This window comes from Camelus dromedarius, chromosome 6 (assembly GCF_036321535.1).
Source record: "Camelus dromedarius isolate mCamDro1 chromosome 6, mCamDro1.pat, whole genome shotgun sequence".
Lineage (NCBI taxonomy): Eukaryota > Metazoa > Chordata > Mammalia > Artiodactyla > Camelidae > Camelus > Camelus dromedarius.
In genome coordinates, this window is record NC_087441.1 from 68,769,226 (window position 1) to 68,793,649 (window position 24,424).

Genomic DNA, 24,424 nt, shown 5'->3' on the forward strand with positions numbered 1-24,424 from the left:
AAACATTCCAACACATACAGGAGAGGAAGTTATATGCTTTAGAAGAGTGTGTCAGATGGCTCAAAAAATGGCAATATGAATGACATGGGGGGAGCGTATAGCTCAGTGATAGAGCGCATACTTAGCGGGCACAAGGTCCTGAGTTCAACCCCTCAGTACCCTCATTATAATAAATAAATAAATAAACCTAACTGCTCCTCCAAAACAAATAAAATAAAATAAAAATTTCTTAAAAAATGACAAACATTAACGTGGAAGCATTTGAATAAAATTGTTACATGAGATGTATGAATACAAAGAAACATGTCTGAATAGTTATCATTTCAATATCTGTGTGGGAGGGAGGGTACAGCTCAGTGGTAGAGCACACGCCTAGCACGCATGAGGTCAAGGGTTCGATCCCCAGTACATCCATTAAGTAAAAAATGAACAATAATACATAAATAAACCTAATTATCCCCCCAAAACACAAACAAAAATTTTAAATAAATAAATACCTGTGTGTAACTAATTACACACAAATGTGAATGTTATAAGTAAACCCTGGGTTATTTTACCTACATCCCTGAGTTTCTAAATTTAAGTTGGCCAAAACTCTTGATTTTTTTATCTCCTCAATTTTCTCATTAACAGAATGAGGAATGCACTGTATTTAGGCACACATGGTATTTCTAATAATGTAAGGTGTTCTCCTGTTAAAAAAACTGGTACTTCTACATAGCGTCAATTCTAACACCGAGTGAATTTAAAATAATTAAATTACCTAATAATAAATGCCTATAAAATTTGATAAAACACTTAAAATCTGTTTCCTCAGATTAATGACATGGCAGATAAATCATTTCACTACAAAACATAAGGAGGTTATGTTCAAGAAGAAAATGTCAAATCATCTTTTTTTTTAAATGGAGGTACTAGGGGTTGTACCCAGGACCTTGGGATGCTAAGCATGTGCTCTACCACTGAGCTATACCTTCCACCCAACAGATCATCTTTTTAATACAGTGTACAAAGAAACTACAGATCCACCATACTTCATCAAAGAATGTTCTCTGAGAAAATCCCACAGTACAAGGAAAGTTAATACCACAGAGTTGAATTTCCATATTAAAAGCACTAGTTTTTGGCTGAAATATTTCATTCACAATTTTAATTAAAAATAAACAAAAACCAAAAATGAAACAAAACTCTTGTCTCAAAACATTCTATATTACACATACTACCTTTATTTCTTAAAGTAAATTCAGTTAATTTTTATTCACTAGATTAAATAAAAACTAATCTGTAACTATCATGTAAAAAAATTCCATTCAACTTTTAATGTAGTAGTTCTTGATAGATAGCCTTGAGACTAAATATGCAACTTTAAACTAAATGTCTAAATTACAAGCAAGACCTAATCATCGTACTGAAGAGTTCTGAGTAAGTGTTAATGTAAGGAAAATCCATAGAAAACATATAGGGTACTCCTGGAAAATTCTGAGGTAACACAGAATGACATTTTTATTAACTGACAGAAATCAGGAAAGATAATCTGTACTAAAAAGGCTGGTAACAAAACACAAACTTCACTAATCACTAGCAATCCTGACATACGTTACAATGTTATTGGGCAACAATGGACAGATAGTCTGTACATAATTTGCTTTAAATCTCTGATGCATTTCTAAAACTTTCTAGTTTTTGAATCATGAGAAACTGGAGGTTTTTTTTTTTTTTAAAGAAAACAATGCTGGTTTCTCATACAGCTTTGCTGTGATAAGAAATTAGCTCTGCATTTCATTTTCTCATGTAAACTAAGCTATAAGGTTCCCCTCCTCCTCTTTTTATCATACTGTATCTTAGAACTACGAATCCCAGATAATAAGTACCTATTATTTGCCATAATTTAAATAATAATAAAACTACCTTTTAACTTTCTTGATGTAATAAAATGTATTTTCTTAGAGATACTGCTTTATGCACAAATGACAATACCAGGAGACAGTTTGAAAAAACAGTTGGAAACAGACAGGGACAACCTAGCTAAGACACTATAAAATAAAGGGTTACAAATTAAGTACAGCACTATAAGAAGATTAACCTACCAGTAATGTATAGGATATATTAGAAAGAAGAAAAATCATCACTCAGAAGGCTTGTTAAGGAGACTATGTTAAAATTTTAAACAGAAAATAAACATTTGAATTGGACTGGTGGTAGTAGAATAATGAGTATGAAATAGGATGAGTAGAAAAATGAGATATGACAGGTAAGATAAAAGGACCAGAGAAAGTCCTTTGGGCTTTGTGGACACTGAACTAGTTCATAAGCACAGTGCTTCTCAGGTGGTTATTGTTATCCAATAATCTATTTCTAGGAGTCCCTGTGTTACATCTTCTCTTGGATTCTTCTTTCTCTCTTACAATTCTTTAAAATACTCTTTTTATGCATTAAGCTGGCATGAGAATAAAACAGTAACATAATGGATGGTATTCTAACTTGGTGAGAAATAGCATCTTCCTATGATGAATATGCACTACCTTGAGCATCATATTACGATAAATTTTTTACTCACTAATTTTCACAGTGAGAAGTATTTATGATTGTTTATAAACAATCAAGATTCAAGATTTCAAATAGCTTAAAGCAATTTGAAATCTTGAATTGATTTTAATATTCTATTAAATATTTTAACTTATAAATTTTAAAATATTACATATTAGGCTTAGCCATGAAAATCTGCATCTTATAATTGGTACAGTAAAGAGCTTATAGAATGTACTTACAATTACAGGCTCTATTAATAGTCGGAAGAGTGTTCCCACTCGTATACTTCGACAGTTTAAAATTACACTATCAAAGGAACTTTGGCAGTTTAAAGATACAGGATCAACTGAAGTTTCTTGAGAAATCACTTTGCGACGTTTCAGAGGTGTACTGATAATAGAATTACCAAACTGAAAAAGAAAATAAAATTTTCACTTAATAAGTTACTAGAACTTATTAGCAAACTAAGTAGACATATGCAAAGAAGACCCAACACAAGAAATGTAATTATCAAAACATAAGATTGATTTTACTTCAACAATGTTATTAGATAAAGTAAATACTTATTGATTGTGTAACAGTAACTGTAAATCTTTCCTATTTTTATCTTGCTATATTTTATCTACTTATTAGTTGAAACTCCAGTAACAGCACAGCAGTGAGAAACGGTACTCTGGGAATCAGACAGCCTGGGTTCAAGTAACAGCTATACCACCTTTCAATGATCTCATCTTCTAAAACTTAATACCTCCTTAAGTTTTGGTTTCCTAAGCTGTAAAGTATAAGAGTATTTATTCAAATGAGCTAATGCATATAAGCAGCTTAGCACTATGCTTCATGCACAATAAAATGTTGGATAAAAGTTAGGTGGTCATAGTGGTGTGGCTGTAGTACTTGGATTAAATCAGCAACTTTTTAGAAAACAGGTTAATTCAGGAAAAGAGATCATTATTCACATTGTAAAATGATGCTTCTTTATATATTAAAAAAGGTTAAAATACTTAATCTGTTAAGATTAAGATTTCATCATCACCCAAATACAAATTTATCATAATATAAAAATGTATTTTATAAGTATATAACTTAAAATAAATGTAATTACAAGTTAAGTTGTTGTGTTAAAAAACCTTATTATCATCACAAGAATAAAACATGATCTTGATACAAAACAAGAGGAAAAATAGGTCCACTGCTTAGAAATAGGCACTATTCCCATTATCCCTCTAGAGACAGTTCTGTGACCTATATCATACGAAAAAATATGTATTAAAACAAAATATGGTATAACATACACATATTTATTTCTGTAAACTGCGTTTTCAAGCACATTAACAGATTTACCATGAATATTTTCCCAGTTATTAACAGAAACCTATTACAGAAGTTTAAAAACTTCTTTTTAGCTTTAGAATTATTTCTTCAAATGAGATGGTATTTAGCTCAATAAGTTAGATAATTTAAGAGCTGCACCAGCTGAATCCATAGTGGAGAGACTGAGTCTAGAAATGGACAGTCCATATCCCCTCAAAGGGCCTCTAAACCAACACTGAGGAACCCTTACTGTTCACTGTGCCAGTGGGAAAACAGCTCATTTACAAATTCTATCATATGGAAATTCATTATTTATTTAACTGAGCCCTCCTATGCTGGACATCTGGTTTCTTTCTGGACCTTTCTCCATGAAACCTTATTCTCCAACAAGCATTTTTGCAGCAATTCTGGTATATTGATTATCGCCAAATTGCCCTCCAGCATAGTCATACCAATTTACATACCTAACACCCATTTCTCTAAACACCAACCAAACGGAAATACTAATATACTTTAAAATTTTTCAGCAATCCAACGCTTAAAATATTTATCTTACTTTAATTTGGTTTTCAGTACTTTATTTTTTTAAACTCTATTCAGACCATTTACTCATTTTTCTATGGCTTGCTTCTATTTCTTGATTTTCAGGAAATTAAAAATATATAAAGGACCAACTCATACTGTAAAATACTTCACTATTTTTCCCTATTTGCATTACCTATCAAATTCTGTGGACGGTGTTTTGGTTCACTGTTCTGTACTTTTCACTTAATCAAATATATTCATCCCTTCATTTACGATTTGTGCTTGTGCTGAAATGTTTGGAAAGGCATTCCCCTAGATTATATTAAAAATATAATCCATTTCTTCTATTATTATTGTCATTATCTTTTGTTTTTCATTTCCTATGGTTACCATCTTAACAACCAAGTATGTATGTTTCCATATTAATTTATCTGTAACTCCTATAATTTCTGACATATGCACACACACATATAACTTAACATACAATTTATTCAAGCTTTTTTACAAAAATAACAAAGTATGTACATATTTCTGCATCTTGGTATTCTCGCTCAACAGTACCATGTGAAGATCCGAAGTCACTGATATTTTAATTTTTATTATCAGTGGCTGAGTAATACTCCATGGTATAGATGTACGATAGTTTCTTCAGCCATTGCCATATTAGTGGGCAATGATTTTGTTTGCTAATAGTCATATTAATACATCCAGTCTGTGCACTGGAGGGGGAGGATTCCTTTGAGATTGAGTCTCAGAAGTGAATTATTTGGTCATTTGGTATACATTAAAATATTTTAGTAGATGATTTCCCAAAGGAACATAACACCATTTTTTCCCCACCAGCATAATTAGGAAAGCACCCTTTCCCTTGGTTCTTGCCAGTAGTACATATTGACTGATTTTGTATTAATTTTTAAGGTTTGTCAAGTATATGGTTATACTTCATTTTCTTTAATTTGCACTTTTCATGTAAAAGTTCAATCTCAATCTCTTCTTTTTGTCTATTCCTATTTTTTTTTCCTCCAACTTTTAAAAGTTCTTGGTCTAGATATTAAAGTAGTGTATGTTACTTGCATTACAAATATTCCTTTCTAGATCTATTATCTATTGATGTAATTTCTGTACTTTTTACCATCTGAATATTTAAAAACTTTTATATAGTAAAATATAAAATGCAGTGAAACAATATTATGTTAAAATGAACCCAAGTTAAAATGACTTTTTCCTGTCCATTAGGTCATACAAGTATACTTGTTTATACCTATATTTTGCTTACTGTAAGGCTGATGTTATTTCTTCTTTTTTGTGTGTGTATATATATATATTTTTTTATTGATGTGCAGTTTGCAATGTTGTGTCAATTTCTGGTGTACAGAATAATGCTTCAGTATTACATGAACATACATATATTCATTTTCATATTCTTTTTCACCATATGTTACTATAAGATATTGAATACAGTTCCCTGTGCTATAGATACTGTTTCTTCTTGTTGGATTTTTTTTTACACTTTAAGCTTTTAATGTAATTGAGATTTATTTTTGTATGTTTTAATGTTCTTTCAAATAATCTTCCAAGAGTTATTTTAAGATCTACCCAATGAATAATCCATTTTTCTCCTACTGACACTTCCAAATTACCCTCCCCAAAAATATTAAGGAGATTCAACCAGAATAAATGTCTATAAATGTGAAAGTACCTGGTCTTTCATTCTTGCTTTTCTTGGCAATGTAACTGTATTTAATTCTGAATCTGCTGGAATGCTTCTTAGTTCATGCTCTACTCTACATGTATTTTCATTTAGTGCTGCTTCTACTTTTCCGGTGGATGGTGCTGGGGAGGAACATGCTGAATCAGCAGGTTGAGGAGATACGCTCTCTCTTCTGTTAGTCCTGTCACTGTCATCATCGTCATCATCACTGGACAAAATGACTATAAAGAAAATGTTAAATACATTTTCAGTACTTCATTACTGTAAGTTAAAAATGTAAATATATCACCACAGTGAGAAATATACAAAAATTGCTTTAGATCTCATCCAGATCTGAGACTTAATAAAAATGAATGATGATATAATTGATTTTCTCTGATGAAAAGTTAAATTTGGAGGACAACTAGAACTGGCTTTTTTTTTTTTTTTTACCAATATACAAACATAAAGTTGATTCTATAGTCCATGAAAACACCCACACAGAAACATACACAAGTTACAGCAAAAATTAAATGTTTATCAGTAAGACTATTTCAGAGTTCCGGAAAGTCTTAAGTACAAAGATAATATGCATATGAATTATTCACAAATAGCATGCATTTTAAGTATGTGTAAAACTCCATGTGACAATTAATTTTACCCCACATAGGAAATCACAAATATCAGAACTGGTCCTTGGGAGAACTTGGACCAGTGCCTAATGCTCAATAAATCTTGAGTAAATGAACACGGGCAAGGAAAGACATTAAGTATATGAAGGTAATTTGCTCTTATACCTTGTACTCATTCTTAAATTTGAATTTTATCAAACCCACCTCTATAGCATAATTCCCCAGAGCCAGCCACAACGCGCCTGAGTCAAATCCTAACTCCTTACTCTGGTTCACAAATGTCCATAACCTGGCCCTGGCCTCCTTTCTCATACTACTCCATTTTCCCTCTTTATGTTCCAGGTACACCAGCCATTTGTTCTGTTCCTCAAACACCACCAGCTTGTTCCTGTCTGGACTGTAATTCCTCTAATGCTTTCTATTTTTTTTGTCATTAAGTACTAATTTAAATACCATTTTCTGACTGACTACCCAATGTAAAGTAAGCACATAGGTACTTGGCTCATTCACATCAACTGACTTAAACTTCTGTTGTCTTTTGTTGTGGATGTCTACTTGCTCATTCGTCTCTTCCTACTAATATAAACTATGCAACAGCCTTATGAAAGAGCCAGAATATTGCCTTGCTTAACACTACATTTCCAGAGTCGAAAACAGTGCCTCGCAAAGAAAAAGCATTCAAAAATCATGTGCTGAAGAATGTATAAACATGTAGGAGCAATTTTCTTTTTTTGTATCCCACACATAAATGCTCAGTTAGTATTTTTTGAGTCACATACAAGTCCCAGAGGGGCATCACCCCCAGCATCACCCTACTTGTTTTTTTAAACTTTGCTATCCAGTCTCAGGAGCAAATGGTAAAGTTGGATCTTTTTCAGAACTGGTATTCTATTAATAGAAAATCTAACAGGCCAGATTAGAAAGTCTAAGCAGATTTACACATACTTGAAAGTTAGGGTTTTGCCACTTACTAGCTATTTGCCTCAGTTTCTCCTCTGTGAAACTGGGGACAATAATGGTATCTATTTGTAAGGACTGTCTTAAGAACAAATCACTTACTATGTAAAAGGCTTATTATAGCACAGTGCCTGACATACATAAGCTTTTTAAAAAGTCCATGAACTGTTTGTGCTGTTAATGAAACACCACACAGAAATATATAGTAAACAATAAACCTAGTGTTCTATCTACAATTATTTTCATTGTGCTTCAGGGAACAGTAAAACTTCTATATCTAATCTATCAAAAATTTATTTCAAAGCCCCAATGCTGCAACAGATAGAGCTGTACTACATAGTTCTTGTTTCATTAACACGGGTTTTATTTGGTGTCACTATAATTGGGGAGAGAGTGTGCAAAATGATATACAGTTGAGGAGCTGTTCTCACGGCTGCTTTAATTCTACATGAAATATAGAATACATTCCATATAAATATAAGTCTAAGATTTTGCGTCAGCATCTGCTATAGACTAAACTGTCTCCCCACAAAATCGTATGTTGAAGCCCTAACCTGCAATGTGACTATATTTGGAGACAGGGCCTGTAAAGAAGTAATGAAGGTTAAATGAGGTCATAAAGGTAAGGCCTTAATCTGAGAGGACTGGTGTCACAGGAAAAAGAGGAGGCGCCCAATCTCTCTCTCTCTCTGCGGAAGCACAAAAGAAAGGCCATGTAAAGACACAGCAAGAAGGCAGCTAGCTGTCTGCAAGCCTGCAAGAGAGGCCTCACCAGACACCAGTCCCAGGGGCATCTTGCTCTTGGACTTCCAGCCTCCAGCACCGTGAGAAAATAAACTTCTGTAGTTTAAGCCCACTCAGTCTGGTATTCTGTTATGGCAACCCAAGCAGACTGATACAGTGTCTTTGCATTTACATTCCAAACTTGTTCCCACAGATATCAGCATATCTTCCTCCTCACTTCATGCTAGGCAACAGTCAACAGTAACTTTATCAAAGGTGCTTATTCCACCACCTATCTCAAACAGCACTCGTCTTCATCCTGACACTTGTCACTGTCTCTTCCCCGGAACTGCTTCTCACTTTTCTACACAGAATTTATCACTACTTGGGACATTGTACATTTTACTGTATGCCCACTGAGGACAAAATAAAAGCTTCACAGTAATAAACTACTTCAACATAAATACAAACTTAAGAATGATAAAGTATAAGAAAGAAGATTCTGGAACCAGAAAAACCTGTTTTTTAAAATCTAAACTCCAATAGATCATATGTATATAATATTGAGAAACTAATCTTCTTAAGCCTAGGTTGCCTCATGTATAAAATGGGGTATTATTAACTACCTCACAAGACTGTAAAAAACAAATGAAACTGTTTAGTATAAAAATCTTTTATCACAAAGCAGGGCAGATAAGCATGCAATAAATGATATCTTAGAAGATAGTTTTCCATATACTTTAATGGGAAATACTGTTTTTAATTTTTGAGCAGGGGAAGGGAGCAAATATATGCTTTATGGTTTTAATTCATGGTCGATATGGTTCTAGGTTAAGCTTTATATAGTAAACTGCCTAAGGCACCTCAGAACCACATGAATTTATTTTGTTTTTTCACTTATCAACTTAGCCTTACTAACCTCCAGTTTTCCTCAACCTGGCAATGTCCTCAGGATGTTGAGTTTCCAATATAAAGTTTGGCTCAGAATAATAATCCAATACCTGCCTACTACCTTAGAGTTTTACTTACATCTTACATTAAAATATAAAAACACCACCACTAGGAAAGATTCAAATGATTTTAATATTTAAAATGGTACTGGTATAACAGTAATATGTATCATAAAATATTCATCAAATATTAACATCCTTGTAACATCACAACAGAGTGTTGGCTGGACATCTGTCATACACTAATTCTTTTTTAAACCAGGCTTTTTGAAAATAAGCTAATGTACTGGTATGGGTTGAGGTTTTTATATTGAAATGAGTTAAAACAGAACTTCTGAGGTTAAAAAAATTCTGTATTTTATCTTTTTATAAAGTAACCAATGGAGAGCTTTTTCCATTGTGGTGCGTAGGGGGATATCATTACAAACTAATTTTGATATATTTGACATATTTCAATATACAGTAGTTATGATTCCTTTGTGATCCAAGGGTCTCATTATTGGTCAGTGGGGGCCCTTTCATTTTAGCTCCTGCGTGCTCTGACATAACCATGGTTGTTTCTGACTGTTTCAATGCTTCTCGATACAACAAGGTGATTGAGGTTTATCTCATACATTCATGCTCCAGACCAGGAGTCAGCCATTTCTCTGAGGAGCCTCTGGTTATTTTTAGTGGAACTGGCCTTCAAAAACACAAATACGGGAACTAGGGTTGTTCATTTCTATAGAGGACTGCTTACTGTTTCTATGTATTTTCTGTGGGTAAAGCTAAAAGATATTTTCTATTTAAGAGAAAAATATATAAAATAAGTTCATATTATTACCTCTAATTCAAATTTAAGGTTACAATTATTTTTACTCCTTTGACTTTATTTTTGTCTTCCTTTTCTCTAACATTAAAAATCTTAAAAAAAAAAAAAAAAAAAAAGGGTAGCACCAGGGATCCTTGTGATGCAACTGTTCCATATTTGACAGGGGTGGTGGTAACATGAGTCAAAATATGTGATAAAATTGCTTTAAACTACACACATGTGTGCGCACACACAAATGAGTGTGTGGAAAACTGGTAAAATCTGAATAAACTCTGTGGATTATATCAATGCCAAAAAAAGAAAAGAAAAATCTTGGTTTCTTGAGACAATAATATAACTGCTTATTTGTCTTATCAATATGTATATTTAAAAATAGCAATACTTATATTATTAACAATAATATTACTGAATACAGTTAGGATCTACTTGGAATTCCATTTGACCTTGAAATATATATCACATTAGGGATACACAGCCACAATATTATTTTAATTTAAATTAATCTGAAGTTGATTCTTCTGTATGTTCAAGTTAACAACTAGATACATAATTAGTTTCATTTGTCTCATTTTGTTTTCAACTTTGTTGTTGTTTTAAGCTTCTGATTTAATTTTGATTTAAAACACTGACATGGTTCCCAAAGTCAAATCTATAAAACAAGATACATATTTGGAGAAATCTAGTATCAACCCCTACAGCACTATTTCCTACTCTTTTAACTTCTTTTCAAAATCAGTTTTTGATATATCTTTCCATTAAAAAAAAAGCACCTATATTTATTCTTCTACCCTTCATAAATAAAGAGTAGCATATTATACACTCTTACCTGCACCTTACTCAATTCACTTGATTAAAGATCCTAGAAATCACTCTACACAATATTAAATGAGATCTTTCTCTCCTTTTATAGCTATGTAATAAGCTACAGTCTGTTCAACCAGTCCTTGATTATTTCCAATCTTCTGCTACAAAAAGGACTGCACATTTCATATATATATATGCACATGTGTCTAAAGATAGGAGAAAGATTTAGGGGAGGAACAAAATTGTCAGAGTCCTTTCTATATGTCAAATGCTTTATTGGGCTATGCTAGGCATTTTATGTTATTTTATATACTCCCTCAAGAAAACTATTAGGCAGGAAGTATACTCCTTTACAGATCAGAAAGATTAAGTTCACCAGGCCAAAGTTAGAAAGGTGGGCATAAATAGCATCTGACTAGGACTAGAACTAAGGTCTGTTTTTCTTTTTTTTTTTTTTTTTAATATTAAGATGGAGTATGAGATGGGAACAGTCAGTTATTACTTCCAACTACATGGACAGTTTTAATCATCTGCCCAAAAAGCACGTTACATAACTGACACTAGAAGATACCTATTAAAACCACACTTCTGAAATATGTGCATGCTCCCATTAAAAATATACATGATACAAGTAATACAAAAGGGAGTAAAATACTTACTTGGATCGTTTAGATCTGACAGGCTTGTTTTCCTTTCTTTCAGGTTTGTGATTTTGGCTACTTTTGCCCTAGATAAAATGACTTTCCCATTAGTCTGTAAATAATTCTGTCCACTCTCATCACAATTCACAATAATATCAATTGGAACCTTTCCCACACTGTTGCCATAAAACTTCTTGGCTGGTAATGCTGTGTTTTGCGACTTCTGTCCGCCAGAATTCTGATGAATTGATGTTCTTAATAATGATCCAGTAGATTCATTCAAAGTTACAGCTTGTCTGCAATTTCTCTGCAAATCCTTAAAAGGAATACCACAACTTTGGCATTTAGTCTGATTTTCTTTTTCTTTTCCACATTTTGGACAATATCCACACTGTTTAGAAACCTTAAATACAAAAAAAAAAAAAAAAAAAGAAAAAAGAAACAAAACACTTTGGCATTTTATTTTAACATCATGGAACAATGACAAAAATCTCAAAATTAAAGCTCTTACTCTCTATCACCATCACCATGGCAAACACAAAGTCCTGAACATTACTTGGAATTTAGCATCAGATTGCTGGAAGGAATTTTCAAAACCATCTAGTCCAGTAGTCTTCAAACTGGACTGTGTATACTCCTCAAGGGCTACATAAAGATGTTCTAAGCCATTCAGGGCCAAATAATCTAAAGGGAATAGATATCTAGATCCTCAGTTTACACATATAACCTTTCCAAAAGCTGATTTGATTATGCTTCTCATGTCAAAGCACCACCTGCCACAACTGTCCTTATCATACTTTAAAAAAAAAAAAACTAAATCCGTATTCCATTTCCATTTGAAATATTACAATGGTGCATTCCCCCGGGGAATAAAAATCACCAAACCAAACAGAAGGATAATTTTAAATGCTGGAAAAATGAATTGATTTTAAGTACTGGTTAACAAAAACTTTTACAAGATAATTTGTTTTTAAGATAGTCCTTCAAAATTATTTTAAGGAAGGCCTAATCTACGCCTCTTACAATTGTGAGATCATTAAAAAATGTTCTTTGACAACAAAGTATCATGTGATTTGGAGGCATATAACCTAGAAGTTCAAGGTATTGGATGATAATATTATAATAAAATTCTTTCCATACTCATGTACTTATTTATATGAATATGGTTCTTCAGCATTTGCGTCTATTAAAAAGAAAAATACAAATAGATGCTGAATCCTGTCTCAGTATGTAACATATTTATCCATGGACGTATGAAATAACTCAGAAAAACAGTGAATTTCTCTAATTTAAAGATGCATTTCCAATAATTTTACTTTTTATGTCAAATAACTATCAAACTTTGTAAAAATATATAGTTTAAATCAAGTGTACTAGTAACAACTGAAATAACTTAATCTGAAAGAAAAAAATTTTAATGCTTTAGCCTTATACCGCAGGTGAAATGAGATGCTAATTATCAAGTGTTGTGATATCTAGACGCTCCCAGATCCCTATGAGGAGAGTGATTTAACCACTGTTTAAAAATGTTACTCCTTTCACTGTGTCAACTATTATATACTGTGTGACCATTTAAATTTGGGATGAAAAATGCTAAATGTCAACTTAAAAATACATAAGAGAATATACAGTTATTTAAAATTCTTTTAGGACTTTTAGGTGACAGAAGACATCAAGTGGTTGCAGACCTACAGATAGGTGGTAATTATATATGATTATGTGTATACACAAATTTCAAAATTTACTGAACTGAATGCTTAAGTTCTATACGTTTCATTCTATGTAAATTTATAATTCAAAAATAACACATAGAAAGTCTACAAGCAAAAAAAGTCTAGAGGCTACTACTCTAGGCCTATCACCTTCCTTCAAAGATGAAAAAACTAACAAAGAAATCGCTTACTTTGCCCAACATGACCCATGATCAGGCTGTTCTATTATGCCATGTTACCTATTCAAGGGTCTGCCCCAGATAACAAAAAGGAATGAAAACCAACCTTTAACCAGGGCAAAACTGAACTTGTAGAACATTAGCTCACTATTTCGGCATATGTGGATTATTTAAAAAAAAAAAAAAAAAAAGCGTATCTCTTTCTCTGCCAGTACATAGGAGAATTCAGTTATGCTCTTTTGAATGCGTAGGTAAGCTATGCAACAACTGGTTAGACACAAATATGGGACAGATTAATTGACTCTCATATTTTAGCCTATTGCCAAAAAGGGAAGGAAATAATAGTATATTTAAATGAAATACAAACACCACAAATAATTGACCATGTCCTACTGTACCAGAAAGGGAAAACTATAAACAAAAAAGTAGTCCCTACCTACGTACACTCTGTGATGAAATATTTAATCCTCTAAGAAAAATTTAACCCCATTATTTTCATGATGAACAAAGACATATTCCCACTTCCAGCTAAGTTTAAAAACTATTGTGATGCACTCAAAAAAGTTCAAAGACGTTTATTTATGTGGGAGCAAGAGCCCCATTTGCCACAGTGGGAATCAGCAATACATAGGCTGTCTTCTAAGAACTGATGATATGATCACGCTGCATTCAGACTGACTCCAATACTTTATTGTCTATAATAAAGGATGCATTTCAATGAAAAGCAATACTTCCACATATTTTCTTCTATAAAATTGATACTGAAATGGAAAAGGCACTTCCATACTATTAAAATTTCCAATACGAAAATATAGAAGGAAATGTATCATTAGCTATGTCATATACCTACCATCAGCTAAGAAACACATATCTTAGAAATGTTTGCAACAATTAGGAACAAAATGCAGATCAGCTGAATCAAACATGGTTATTAACTTTTCCATGATAAAAACTAGAGGTTAAGAATTTTATCAACCTAGTGATCTAAAAACTAGAATCTCAATATTGCTCACTTTTAGTAAAGTATGTGTAAAGTAGTAAATTTTCGTAACAATTTTATGTTAAATATTTCTTTTGGAAAACAAAGATTAATTAAGGTCTCATTTTCCCCCTTTTGATCAGTGGAAGATTTTCACAAAATAAAATAAATTCAAAACACATATCACAAATTATCTGCCAGTCTCTATATATTAATAATAACCAACTCTACTTGATAAGAATGAGCCTGTCTTTGATGAGACACCACTGAAACAATGTCATATTTAGTAAATATTCTGAACTTTCTATCATCACGTTAAATATCAAAGAACTTGTTTTCTTTTAAGCAGGATACACTGAAATTTCAGACTACACACGGAAGGAAAAGCCACTATCTTGTTCAAGAATTTAAAATTACATAGAGAGTAACTACAATCTATTCTTTATCTCCACTAAGAAAGGATAAGAATAAGTGGCACGGGGGTAAAGACTAAAAAAGGAAGCTATATTTTAGATGTTAAAAAAAGTCCTGAGGCTCCCATCTGGCATGACTAGTGGAGGAAGGACGGTGTGTCTGGGGAGGAGCTTTCCAAAAGACTTTTCTCCTTCTCATCTCCCTGGGTCAAGCAGTGGGCCAAGCAGCGTGGGGCATGCTCAGATGGCCCAGGCAAACCTGAGGTTGGCATGCATGAGACTGGTCACGTAAAAGGCAACTGAGCAAATAAGTAAATACACTGGAAATGATGGGAGTCAGGTTACTCACTGTTAGAGAAGGGAGTTACAAACATGCAAACTAGGAGAGGCTAAAATAAACATTGCGGTATTGGACTAGAATTGGAGTTATCAATGTGAACTGATGGATTTTAATATGTACTAAATATTGACACATACACACACACATTTATTTCACTGAGAGGCCCTAAACCTGTGACACCCAGTAACAAAAAGCACAACTATTGCCCAAATATCTTTCCTCCACTTACAGGAACAACGCCTCCTTAGAGAAATGCTGATGCAGAGAAAATACAAAGTAGTCTAGACTATCTGGTTATACCATAAAGTAAGTAAGTACTCAAAGAATAATGGGTACAGATCAAAAAGAAACAGCAGCCAGCGTGAAGAACTTCCCATGGGCCAAGTCTGGGACAATATGAGCATCATAGTAAATGATGATAGTTACAGAGTAACTTTTCTGAGTAAAATAAGAAACTATGTGTCTATGCTCATAAAAATAGAGGAATAAATAATATGGGATAAGAAAAAACGCTCATTGGTAAATAAGTATAGAAATACCTATTAAATAAAATACCTATTAAATGACTGGAAAAATCTGGAAGAGAACATCTTAACTAAGAGAAAAGTGAGTATCAGCAATAATGTGAAAATCAACACTGTGCACCTCGTGATATGAGGCAGTAAGATCACAGCATCACTCCAGAGGATTCTTGAAAAATGTATAGACCATGAAGAAGCACCAAACAAATCCAACTTGAGGTACAAGGTAAGTAGCCTATATTCCTCACAAATACCAGGGTTATGAATGACAAAATAAGATCAAGGAATTATTTCAGATTAAAGAAGACTAAAGATCATGACATCTAAATGTAACATGATCTTGAATTGGATCCTGTTCCCAGAAACGACATTAGTTATGGAAAATTTGAAAGAACTCTGTGGATTAGATGGTAATTTTAGATCTATGTTAAATTTCAAAAATTTGACAGTTGTACTCTGGCTACATAGGAGAATTTTTTTTTAAGGAAACGTGTACTAAAGTGGTAAATGGGCATTTTGCCACTTACTTATACCCAAATGGTAGAAAAAAATACACACACAGAAGAGAAGCTGACAGGAAGGCAGAGCAAGGGAGAACAATAAAGCAAATGTGGAAAACTGGGGAATCAAATAAAAGAATATGCAGATAGCCTTTCTATTATTTTTTTCATTTTTTCTGTATATTTAAAATTATTTCAAAAAATTTCTGGTTGAGAGCAATTATTAGAAGTATGTTGCAGGGAGCCACTCAAATTCTTTTCAGAAAAAAATATATATTCTGGATTTTTGATAACTGAAAAATGATCTAACAAAGGCAGAGAAGTTTGCGTAAATAACTTTTCTAGTTCTTTTCCAGTCTTATGTGAAAAGGTCACCTAGAATTTAATAAGCACTAAAAAAACAAAAAAAACGAATAAAAATACCAATTGGTTAGAAAGAAAGGATAATTTCTCTACCCACCTCTAAATCAGTTAAACATTTTTTGGAAGCAGGAGACAGAGGAGATGGGGTAGACTGATATGTACTACTGTGACGTTTCTGTGGTACTTTCCTTTTAATTTCAGACTCCAGGTGTGATTCAGACTCTTCTGTTTTCTTCATTATACGATCTAAAGGAAGGAAAAATGCCAAAAGTACTGAAATTAAACTTTATTAATTCCTCATGATCTTTGCAATGAAAAAATACTAACATATTATCAAATTATGTTTTAGTTAAAATAAACTGTTTCAGTATGTACAATAAAGCAAAACAGAACTTCAGGTCAGAGCCAGGGGCCGTCTCCTGGCTGTTCCTGTCTACCTTCCACTCCTCGTTAGAATCTCCCCCACCCCCCCAGACACGGTGGACCACTTTCATCCAGCGCACCAACACTCTCTTCTGCTTGTTCTGTGCTACTAAGGCAACAGAAGCACTTCCTGCACTGAACTTCTCTCCCTCTCCCTCTCTCTCTTTCTCTCTCTCTCTCACACACTTTTTTTTTCTAAGTTAGTTACTCTTCTTAGAATAGTAATAAGAAAAATTTAAATTTAAATGTAGGGTACAACTGTTTAGATAAAGGAAACTAATTCTCAATTCTGTTTCTTTTTTTAAATTCAAGATATACAAAAGAGAATTTTCTTCATTATTTTTCCATGTAAATTAAATCATTTTCATTAAGGATATAATTAGAATTTTTTAATGGTTTAATGAACTCCAAAACAGGACAATTTAAAATTTATTACAATCAGACTTCATCAGTAAAGAAAACCAACCAAACGTTGGTTTCAAAAACAAAAGTTAATAAATCCACAAACCAAAATGCTCTACCTGCATAATATCCAAGTTTGTTAAATACTTCCATTTTCCTATCTTTAACATCCTCTTATTTTTTGATATTTTTAAATAATGAGATGATCCACACATAAAAATCAACATTTTCTAATATTTCTGAGTTTGACATGCAACACTGCCTTAAAAAACCTATGACATTATTCTTTTTCAGTGTAATCACACAGGAGCTCCACACTAAGTAACTTCAACTTTCTCAGCCTTTGCACAGTTTGAACACCTTTATTTTCTTGGACACCAAACCTAGAAATCTAAGTAATCGTTGACTTCTTCTCGTGAATCCTTCCTCACATTCAAAGGAATTCTACTAACAGCTCCTCAATCCATTCCTTCCTCTCCAACTTCACTGCCACAGTATTTCAAATGTTTAACTCTTGCCTAAACTGATGTCCCTCACTCCAATTTTGCTTGCTTCAAATCCTGCACACTGCCAAAGAGATCTTTCAAAATATGGCTCGATCATTCTAATGCTTAAAATCTTTCAGTGATTCCAGTACCTCTGGGAGAAAGTCTAAAACCCATCTCTCGGCAAGCAAAAGTCTGTATTGATGTTCAAGTCTTATTTCCAAAAAAACTATACCTCAAAGAAGTGCCTTTCTCCAGAGCCCTCTTTCACCCTTACATAAGCTGTTCTCTTTACAAGCAAAGCCTTCCCTATTTATCTAGTAAATTCAAACCATTCTCTGCCCCACACTAAGCACAACTAAGCAAATCCTGAGGGCTTCCACAGCATTTTATCCATACTTCTATTAGCACTTTTTACTTTATGCTAATTATTTGCACTCATCTATTTCTTCCCAATATATTGTCAGCTTTGAAAAAGCAGAAATCATGTTTCAGTCACATGTTTTCTCAGTGTCTAGAAACCGCACAAGGTAAGGGCTAAAAATGTTAACTGGATTAATGAATCACACTGCAAAAGGTAAGACCATATGACATATTACAAAAAGAGGAAATCACATAGGTGAAAGGAAGGGATGCTGTTACGAGGTCATCTCTGAAAATGGCCTAACTCTGCCACGCAGATACCGATACACTCACAGATCTAGAAACAGAAGGACTTAGACAAGGAGAGGAACGGAAAGCTGCTCCAGTCAGAGTATCTAGGGGTTAGTTACAGCCCTATGAAGGCTAACTTGCTTTGTTACATGGATTAGATCTAAAAAGCCGTTTCCATACAAATGAGTATTAAAGAACCATAGTGTGACGACAGTAAGAGAAAACGAGGCAGACATGGTTTGGAGTTCAGAAAATACATGCACAGTTATCTGGTATACAAAACCAATTACTGGCATAATCTAATCTACAGAGAGCTATCTTAAAACGTGGGGTTTCTACCCCTTCAACTCTTCTTGGTCTTACTAATTATTGTATGTACACAAAATAGCTTTTTCCTCTTAACCATATTTTAGGAATCTCTGTAACCCCCTCAATATCATTGCAAATCACTTTGCTCAAGAATGTAACTATCACTTTCCTGCCATACCCTACTTAGAGACTGACATTTTAAAAACTATTGGGAGGAGGGCATTTAAAAAATTAAAATACTATTATCACCTCATTCCTGATCATCACACTCATCTCTCCACTAAAGCTATCTCATTATATCTTTGTCACATTTTCTCTATTTCCTATCATAATTAACAAGGAGGAAACAAATGGCCCAAGCCTTGAGAGAAATTGAAAATTTTTACAAAACAGAGAAAAATGATTTTAAAATCTTGATTCCTAAATCAATGTTATCTACAAGGTACTAAAGGAGAGAGACAGAAAAGGAAAAGAGTAACATAATTAGAAGTTTTACGATGAAACTTTTGAAACCAATGTGATGTGGAGGTGTGGCAAATGACTGACAGTGTATGGGGAACAAGACTAGTTCTACAAAGAGACAGTGAGCATAAAAAAGTTAATGTAGGGATCAAGCACTTCCTTGAGGATTCTACCTTCTATGGAAAGAAGGAAAAACATTTGAAAAAAAGTAAGAGAATTCATGCGAAAATTAACTAGTCTCATGTGAAAATTAACTAGTCTCAAATTACAGCCAGAAACATAAAATGACAAAAGACTTAAAACTTGACTAGTCTAGGAATGGCAAATGCCTAACAATTGCTTCATGGAAGTTTCACTAGCTAACCGATCACGCAAGTCATTTTTCCTAAACTGTGACATAGTCTCCAAACCTTCAACAAAGTACTCCAGGGAGGTGCTTGACATGAAACCTATGTGACATTCTTGCTTTCACTGAACTCCACTTCTAGGGAGGAGAAGGTGAACAAAGAGTGTTCACCCAAGACCACAGAGTAGGAACACCAAGATTAGGATAATTCCTGCTGATTTTCCAGCTCAAGGTCTTTTTAATATACTGCACTATTTCCAAATATGCAGAAAATGTGAGAATATGGAAGACATGAGGTAAGTAAAAGTGACTAATAGGTTGGCTCTTTAGAATAAATTTTAAAATCCAAGTTTTAAAAAAGGGGTCCGCCATAAAAAGAACATTTATAGCAGCTTTACTCGTAACAGTAAAAAACAAACCCCCCCCCCAAAACTGGAAACAACTCAACTAAAGAGGTACAAATTACTAATGCATGCAACATGTTTGAATCTTAAAAAAATTACCCTGAGTGAAAAGAAGTCTTAAATAAAAGAGTACACATTGTATTATTCCACTTATATGAAGTCCCACAACAGCTCATTTTAATCTATGCTGGGAAAAATCAGAAAAACGGTTACCTTTGAGGGGTCAGGGATAAGGAGTAACTGAAAGGAACATAAGGGAACTTTCTGAGGTGATATTATTTGCACCTATGTCTTCCCAGAGGTTTGGGTTAAAAAGGTGTGTGTACTTGTCAAAATGTATACAACTTCACACTTAAGCTTTGTGCATTTCACTGGATGTTAATTTTATTCCAAAAGAGAAAAAGAAAACTAAAACATATATTGAACTCTAGATAATGATATGCCTGTTGCAGTGTAAAGTAAACTGTACTGTGTCTGCAATTCACTGTAAAATACATTGGGAAAAAATAAGATGAATTGATCTATAAATGGATGAGTAGATACACAGATATGTAATAAAGCAGTATAGAAAAGTATTAATTGTAGAATCTATATGGTAGATATATGTATATTCACTGTAAAGGTCTTCCAACTTTTCTGTATGTTTGAAAATGTTCGTAACAGAAGCTGGAGGTGAGGTGGGGCAAGGAAGGCCCTTAACTGTCTTGTTTGAGAATTCAGTTGTAATATTACCAACATGCTAGCAAACATATACGCCACAGCTAGTCTGAAAGCAAACAACTATCTTTATTCTGTTTATGTATTTGCTTTTGAATTACTTTCAGTCTTTAAAAAGACAAAGACAAATTAGACAGTTGGTTTTCTCTATCAGGTAATTGTCACTGAGTAATTTTCAGTATAAAATAAAACTAAAGTGATACATCACATTCTCATCACAACCTCCTTAAAAATCAGCTTTGGCTATGCTAAATATGTGATAAACAGACAAAGGACACAACAGGCAGACATGAATAAAAGAATAAATTCAAATAGCCATTGAACATATAAAATACCTCACCAGTAATGAGGAAATATGAAAAACAAATACTATTTCCCCATCAAACTGGTTAAGTGTGAAAGCATGATAACATCTAATGCTGCTGAGGAACACACAAGAAACAGGCACACTCAGATATTGCTTGCTGGGAACTGACACCCTTTATAGAAAGCATTTTGGCAGTAACATACCAAAAGTCTTTAAATTGTGCATAACCTTTGTCCCTGTAATCTTATATCTAGGGATTTGATCTAAGACAATAATAGATAAAATACACAAAATGTGCTGAATTATTAATCATAACATATATTAATATCAAAACATTAAAAATCTAAATTATGGGACATAAATATAGTGGGTCACTATACATTCATTAAAAAATGATTACAGAAACTTGGATATACTAACTTGTAAAGAAGCCCATTATATATAAAGTCATCCATTTGATTCTTAAGCTTCCCTTAACTATGTTTTCCATTCTGGTTTTCCTTTGGTATTCCAATTCTTTCATGAGAATACAGCAATCAGATAATATCATAACAAAGTCAAAAAGCAAGTTATAGAACAGTATATGCAGTATAAATGCATTTAAAAAATGGGTACATATGCATAGAAATCTGGTAAGTTATATATTGAGATACTAATAGAAGGTACTTTGACTGGATAAGAGTGAGAAGATATTTTTCTTTTGCACATACTTAAATAGTGCTAAATTAGGTAATTTAAATTGTAGTCACAATGTAATTACATTAAGAATGCAACTAAATGTTCTTTCAGAGACAGCATATAATGTCTATTAATTCTCTGACAAGAATACAAAGAACAGACTGGAAAACAAAAAGGAAGTTTAAGAAACAAAAGAAAGAATAGGTAGAGAAAAAATTAGAGATCTTGATTTATATTATATAATAATTTAACATGCTTATAAAAAATATAAAAATAACATCAAACAAAAAAACAAGAGAATAAGTGATATGCCCCAAAATTATACTTAATAGTTTCCAAGTTTTAATTTTATCCTAGAAAACTGCTTATCAGTGCTAATAAATGGCTATAATTCATATTAAGTGCCTCTTAAATGCAAAATAATGGAGAAAAAATAGTAATAAAGGAAGTCACCTGGGTATTAAGGACTATTAAAAAACAATGATTCCTTTTTAGGAGAAAATTATTCCAGGTGCTATGCCAGTAACTACTGATCCTGGGGTTTGAAATTTCAACATTAAAAAAAAACATAACTCCAAAGGAAATCCTAAAGTAAAACACAATCTTTAAACAACAATATATGCAATATTATTATAGCACTGTCATTCATCCTACACCCAAGTATACATGCACCTACCCGATAGAAAAGGAGCTACAAAGTTTACTAGTTAACTATACCAATATCCCTTTCCTGAAGTTCACAAATACTACCTATCCACATGAACCGTATATACATGTATGTATATATGTGTGTGTATGTTTGTGTGTGTGCATGCATTTTATTATCTGAGTCCACAGACATAAATTAAATAAATAAGTAAATAAAGGAGAAGGTACAGCTCTTCCCCACAAAATAATTTCAACCAATAAATGTAAAAGAATTGAAAAAAGCAGAAAATCACAATTAGATAAACACCAAATAATTACTGCCAGCAAGATCCACCAAGAGGTGCTAAAATCGGCCTGTTCAAGTTTGAGGAAAAAGAGGGTAACTGCATAGTCTCAGAGTATTTCTCCCAAGATCTTTATTAAGTACAAAGGGGAAAAAGATATTTTTACAGTGGAGAAACCCAGCAGAAACTACCTAACCAAGAGACTGTGGTTAACATCACCTGCAGTAACACAAATCAACAACGTAAAAGATTTTCACCTGAAGTAGAAAAAGTATATAAGTGCTTTAAAAAAAAACCTCTCAGCAGTAAGGAAATTGTACATCTTTAAAATCAGTATATTTTGGATAAGAAGAACCAATAGTGCTATTTAAACAAATAAAGGCCTATGATATTATGGGATACAAACTACTGACACATTCTTGGATTACTGGATTAAGGAGGTGCAGTAGAAGGACCCTGAGCTCACCTCCTTTCAGGAACACAACAAAATCACAACTGCTGAACGACCATTGATAAAAAAGACCAGAACCTAACAACAACAACAAAAATCTACATCTAAAGACACAAAGAAGGAACAACAACGAGATGGTGGGAGGGGTGCACTCGCGATATAATCAAATCCCACACCCCGAGTGGGCAGCCTGCAAACTGGAGACTAATTAAATTGCAGAGGTTCCCCCACAGGAGTGAGAGTTCTAAGCCCTATGTCAGGCTTCCCAGACTGGCAGGGGTCCATCATCAGGAAGAGGTGACCCCAGAGCACTTGGCTTTGATGGTCAGTGGGGCTTAACTGCAGGAGCCCCACAAGACTGGGAGAAACAGAGACTTCATTCTTAAAAAGCACACAAAAAATCTCATGCTTACCAGGACCAAAGGGCAAAAGCAGTAACTTCATAGGAACCTGGGCAAGACCTACCTGCTGGTCTCAGAGGGTCTCCTGGGGAAATAGGGGGCAGCTGTAGCTCACTCTGGGAACATAAATACCGGTGGCAGACATTTCGGCAACTATTCATCAGCTCAAACTCTCCTCCAGGCTGACATTTTGCTTAGGTCATTAGTACCAAGACCTGGCCCCACCCTATAGCCTGTAAGCTCCAGTGCTGGAATGACTCAGGCCAAACAACTAAATAGATGGGAACACAGTCCCACCCATCAGCAGTCAGGCTACCTAAAGACTTCCTGAGCCAATAGTTGCCTCTAGACACACCCCAGAGGGGTAGGGTTCAGCTGCACCCAAAAGTGGGCAGGCACCAGTACCTCCCACCAGGAAGCCTCCACAGGCCTCTAGACTAGCCTCACTTACCAGGGGGCAGACACTATAAGCAAGAAAACTATGGTCACCCAGTCTGCAGAACCCAGTTCATAAACACAGGCCAGACCCTACCCTGGGACCAGCTGGCTCCCCACCCTTGGATAACAGGAGGGGAGTGCACTGCTGGGATGCATAGGACGTTTCCTACAGAGAGTCACTTCTCCAAAGTCGAGAAACTAATCCACCACATACGTGAAAATACCAATAGAAATTTAGACAAAATGAGGTGGCAGAGAAATATGTTCCAAAGAAACAAAATACAACTCCAGAAAAACTAAATGATGTGGAGATAGGCAATCTACTTGAGAAAGAGTTCAGAGTAATCATAATAAAGATAATCCAAGAACTCAGGAGAAAAATGGAAGCACAGAGTGAGAAGTTAGAAGTTTTTAACAAAGAGTTAGAACACATAA

At 33.8% G+C, this 24,424-nt stretch overlaps 1 protein-coding gene across 5 annotated transcripts in view; it reads right to left on the bottom strand.

Annotated features, from left to right (window-relative positions):
• SENP6 (SUMO specific peptidase 6) overlaps positions 1 to 24,424 on the bottom strand; it is a 108,210-nt gene that overhangs the window by 28,813 nt on the left and 54,973 nt on the right. For all 5 annotated transcript variants that reach the window (XM_031455951.2, XM_031455950.2, XM_010998731.3 and 2 more), the window contains 4 exons: positions 16,678 to 16,826; positions 11,592 to 11,976; positions 6,065 to 6,297; positions 2,769 to 2,939 (listed from right to left, as the gene is read on the bottom strand). In XM_031455951.2, coding sequence (XP_031311811.1) covers positions 2,769 to 2,939; positions 6,065 to 6,297; positions 11,592 to 11,976; positions 16,678 to 16,826 — 938 coding nt within the window. The remainder of the gene's footprint in view (positions 1 to 2,768; positions 2,940 to 6,064; positions 6,298 to 11,591; positions 11,977 to 16,677; positions 16,827 to 24,424) is intronic.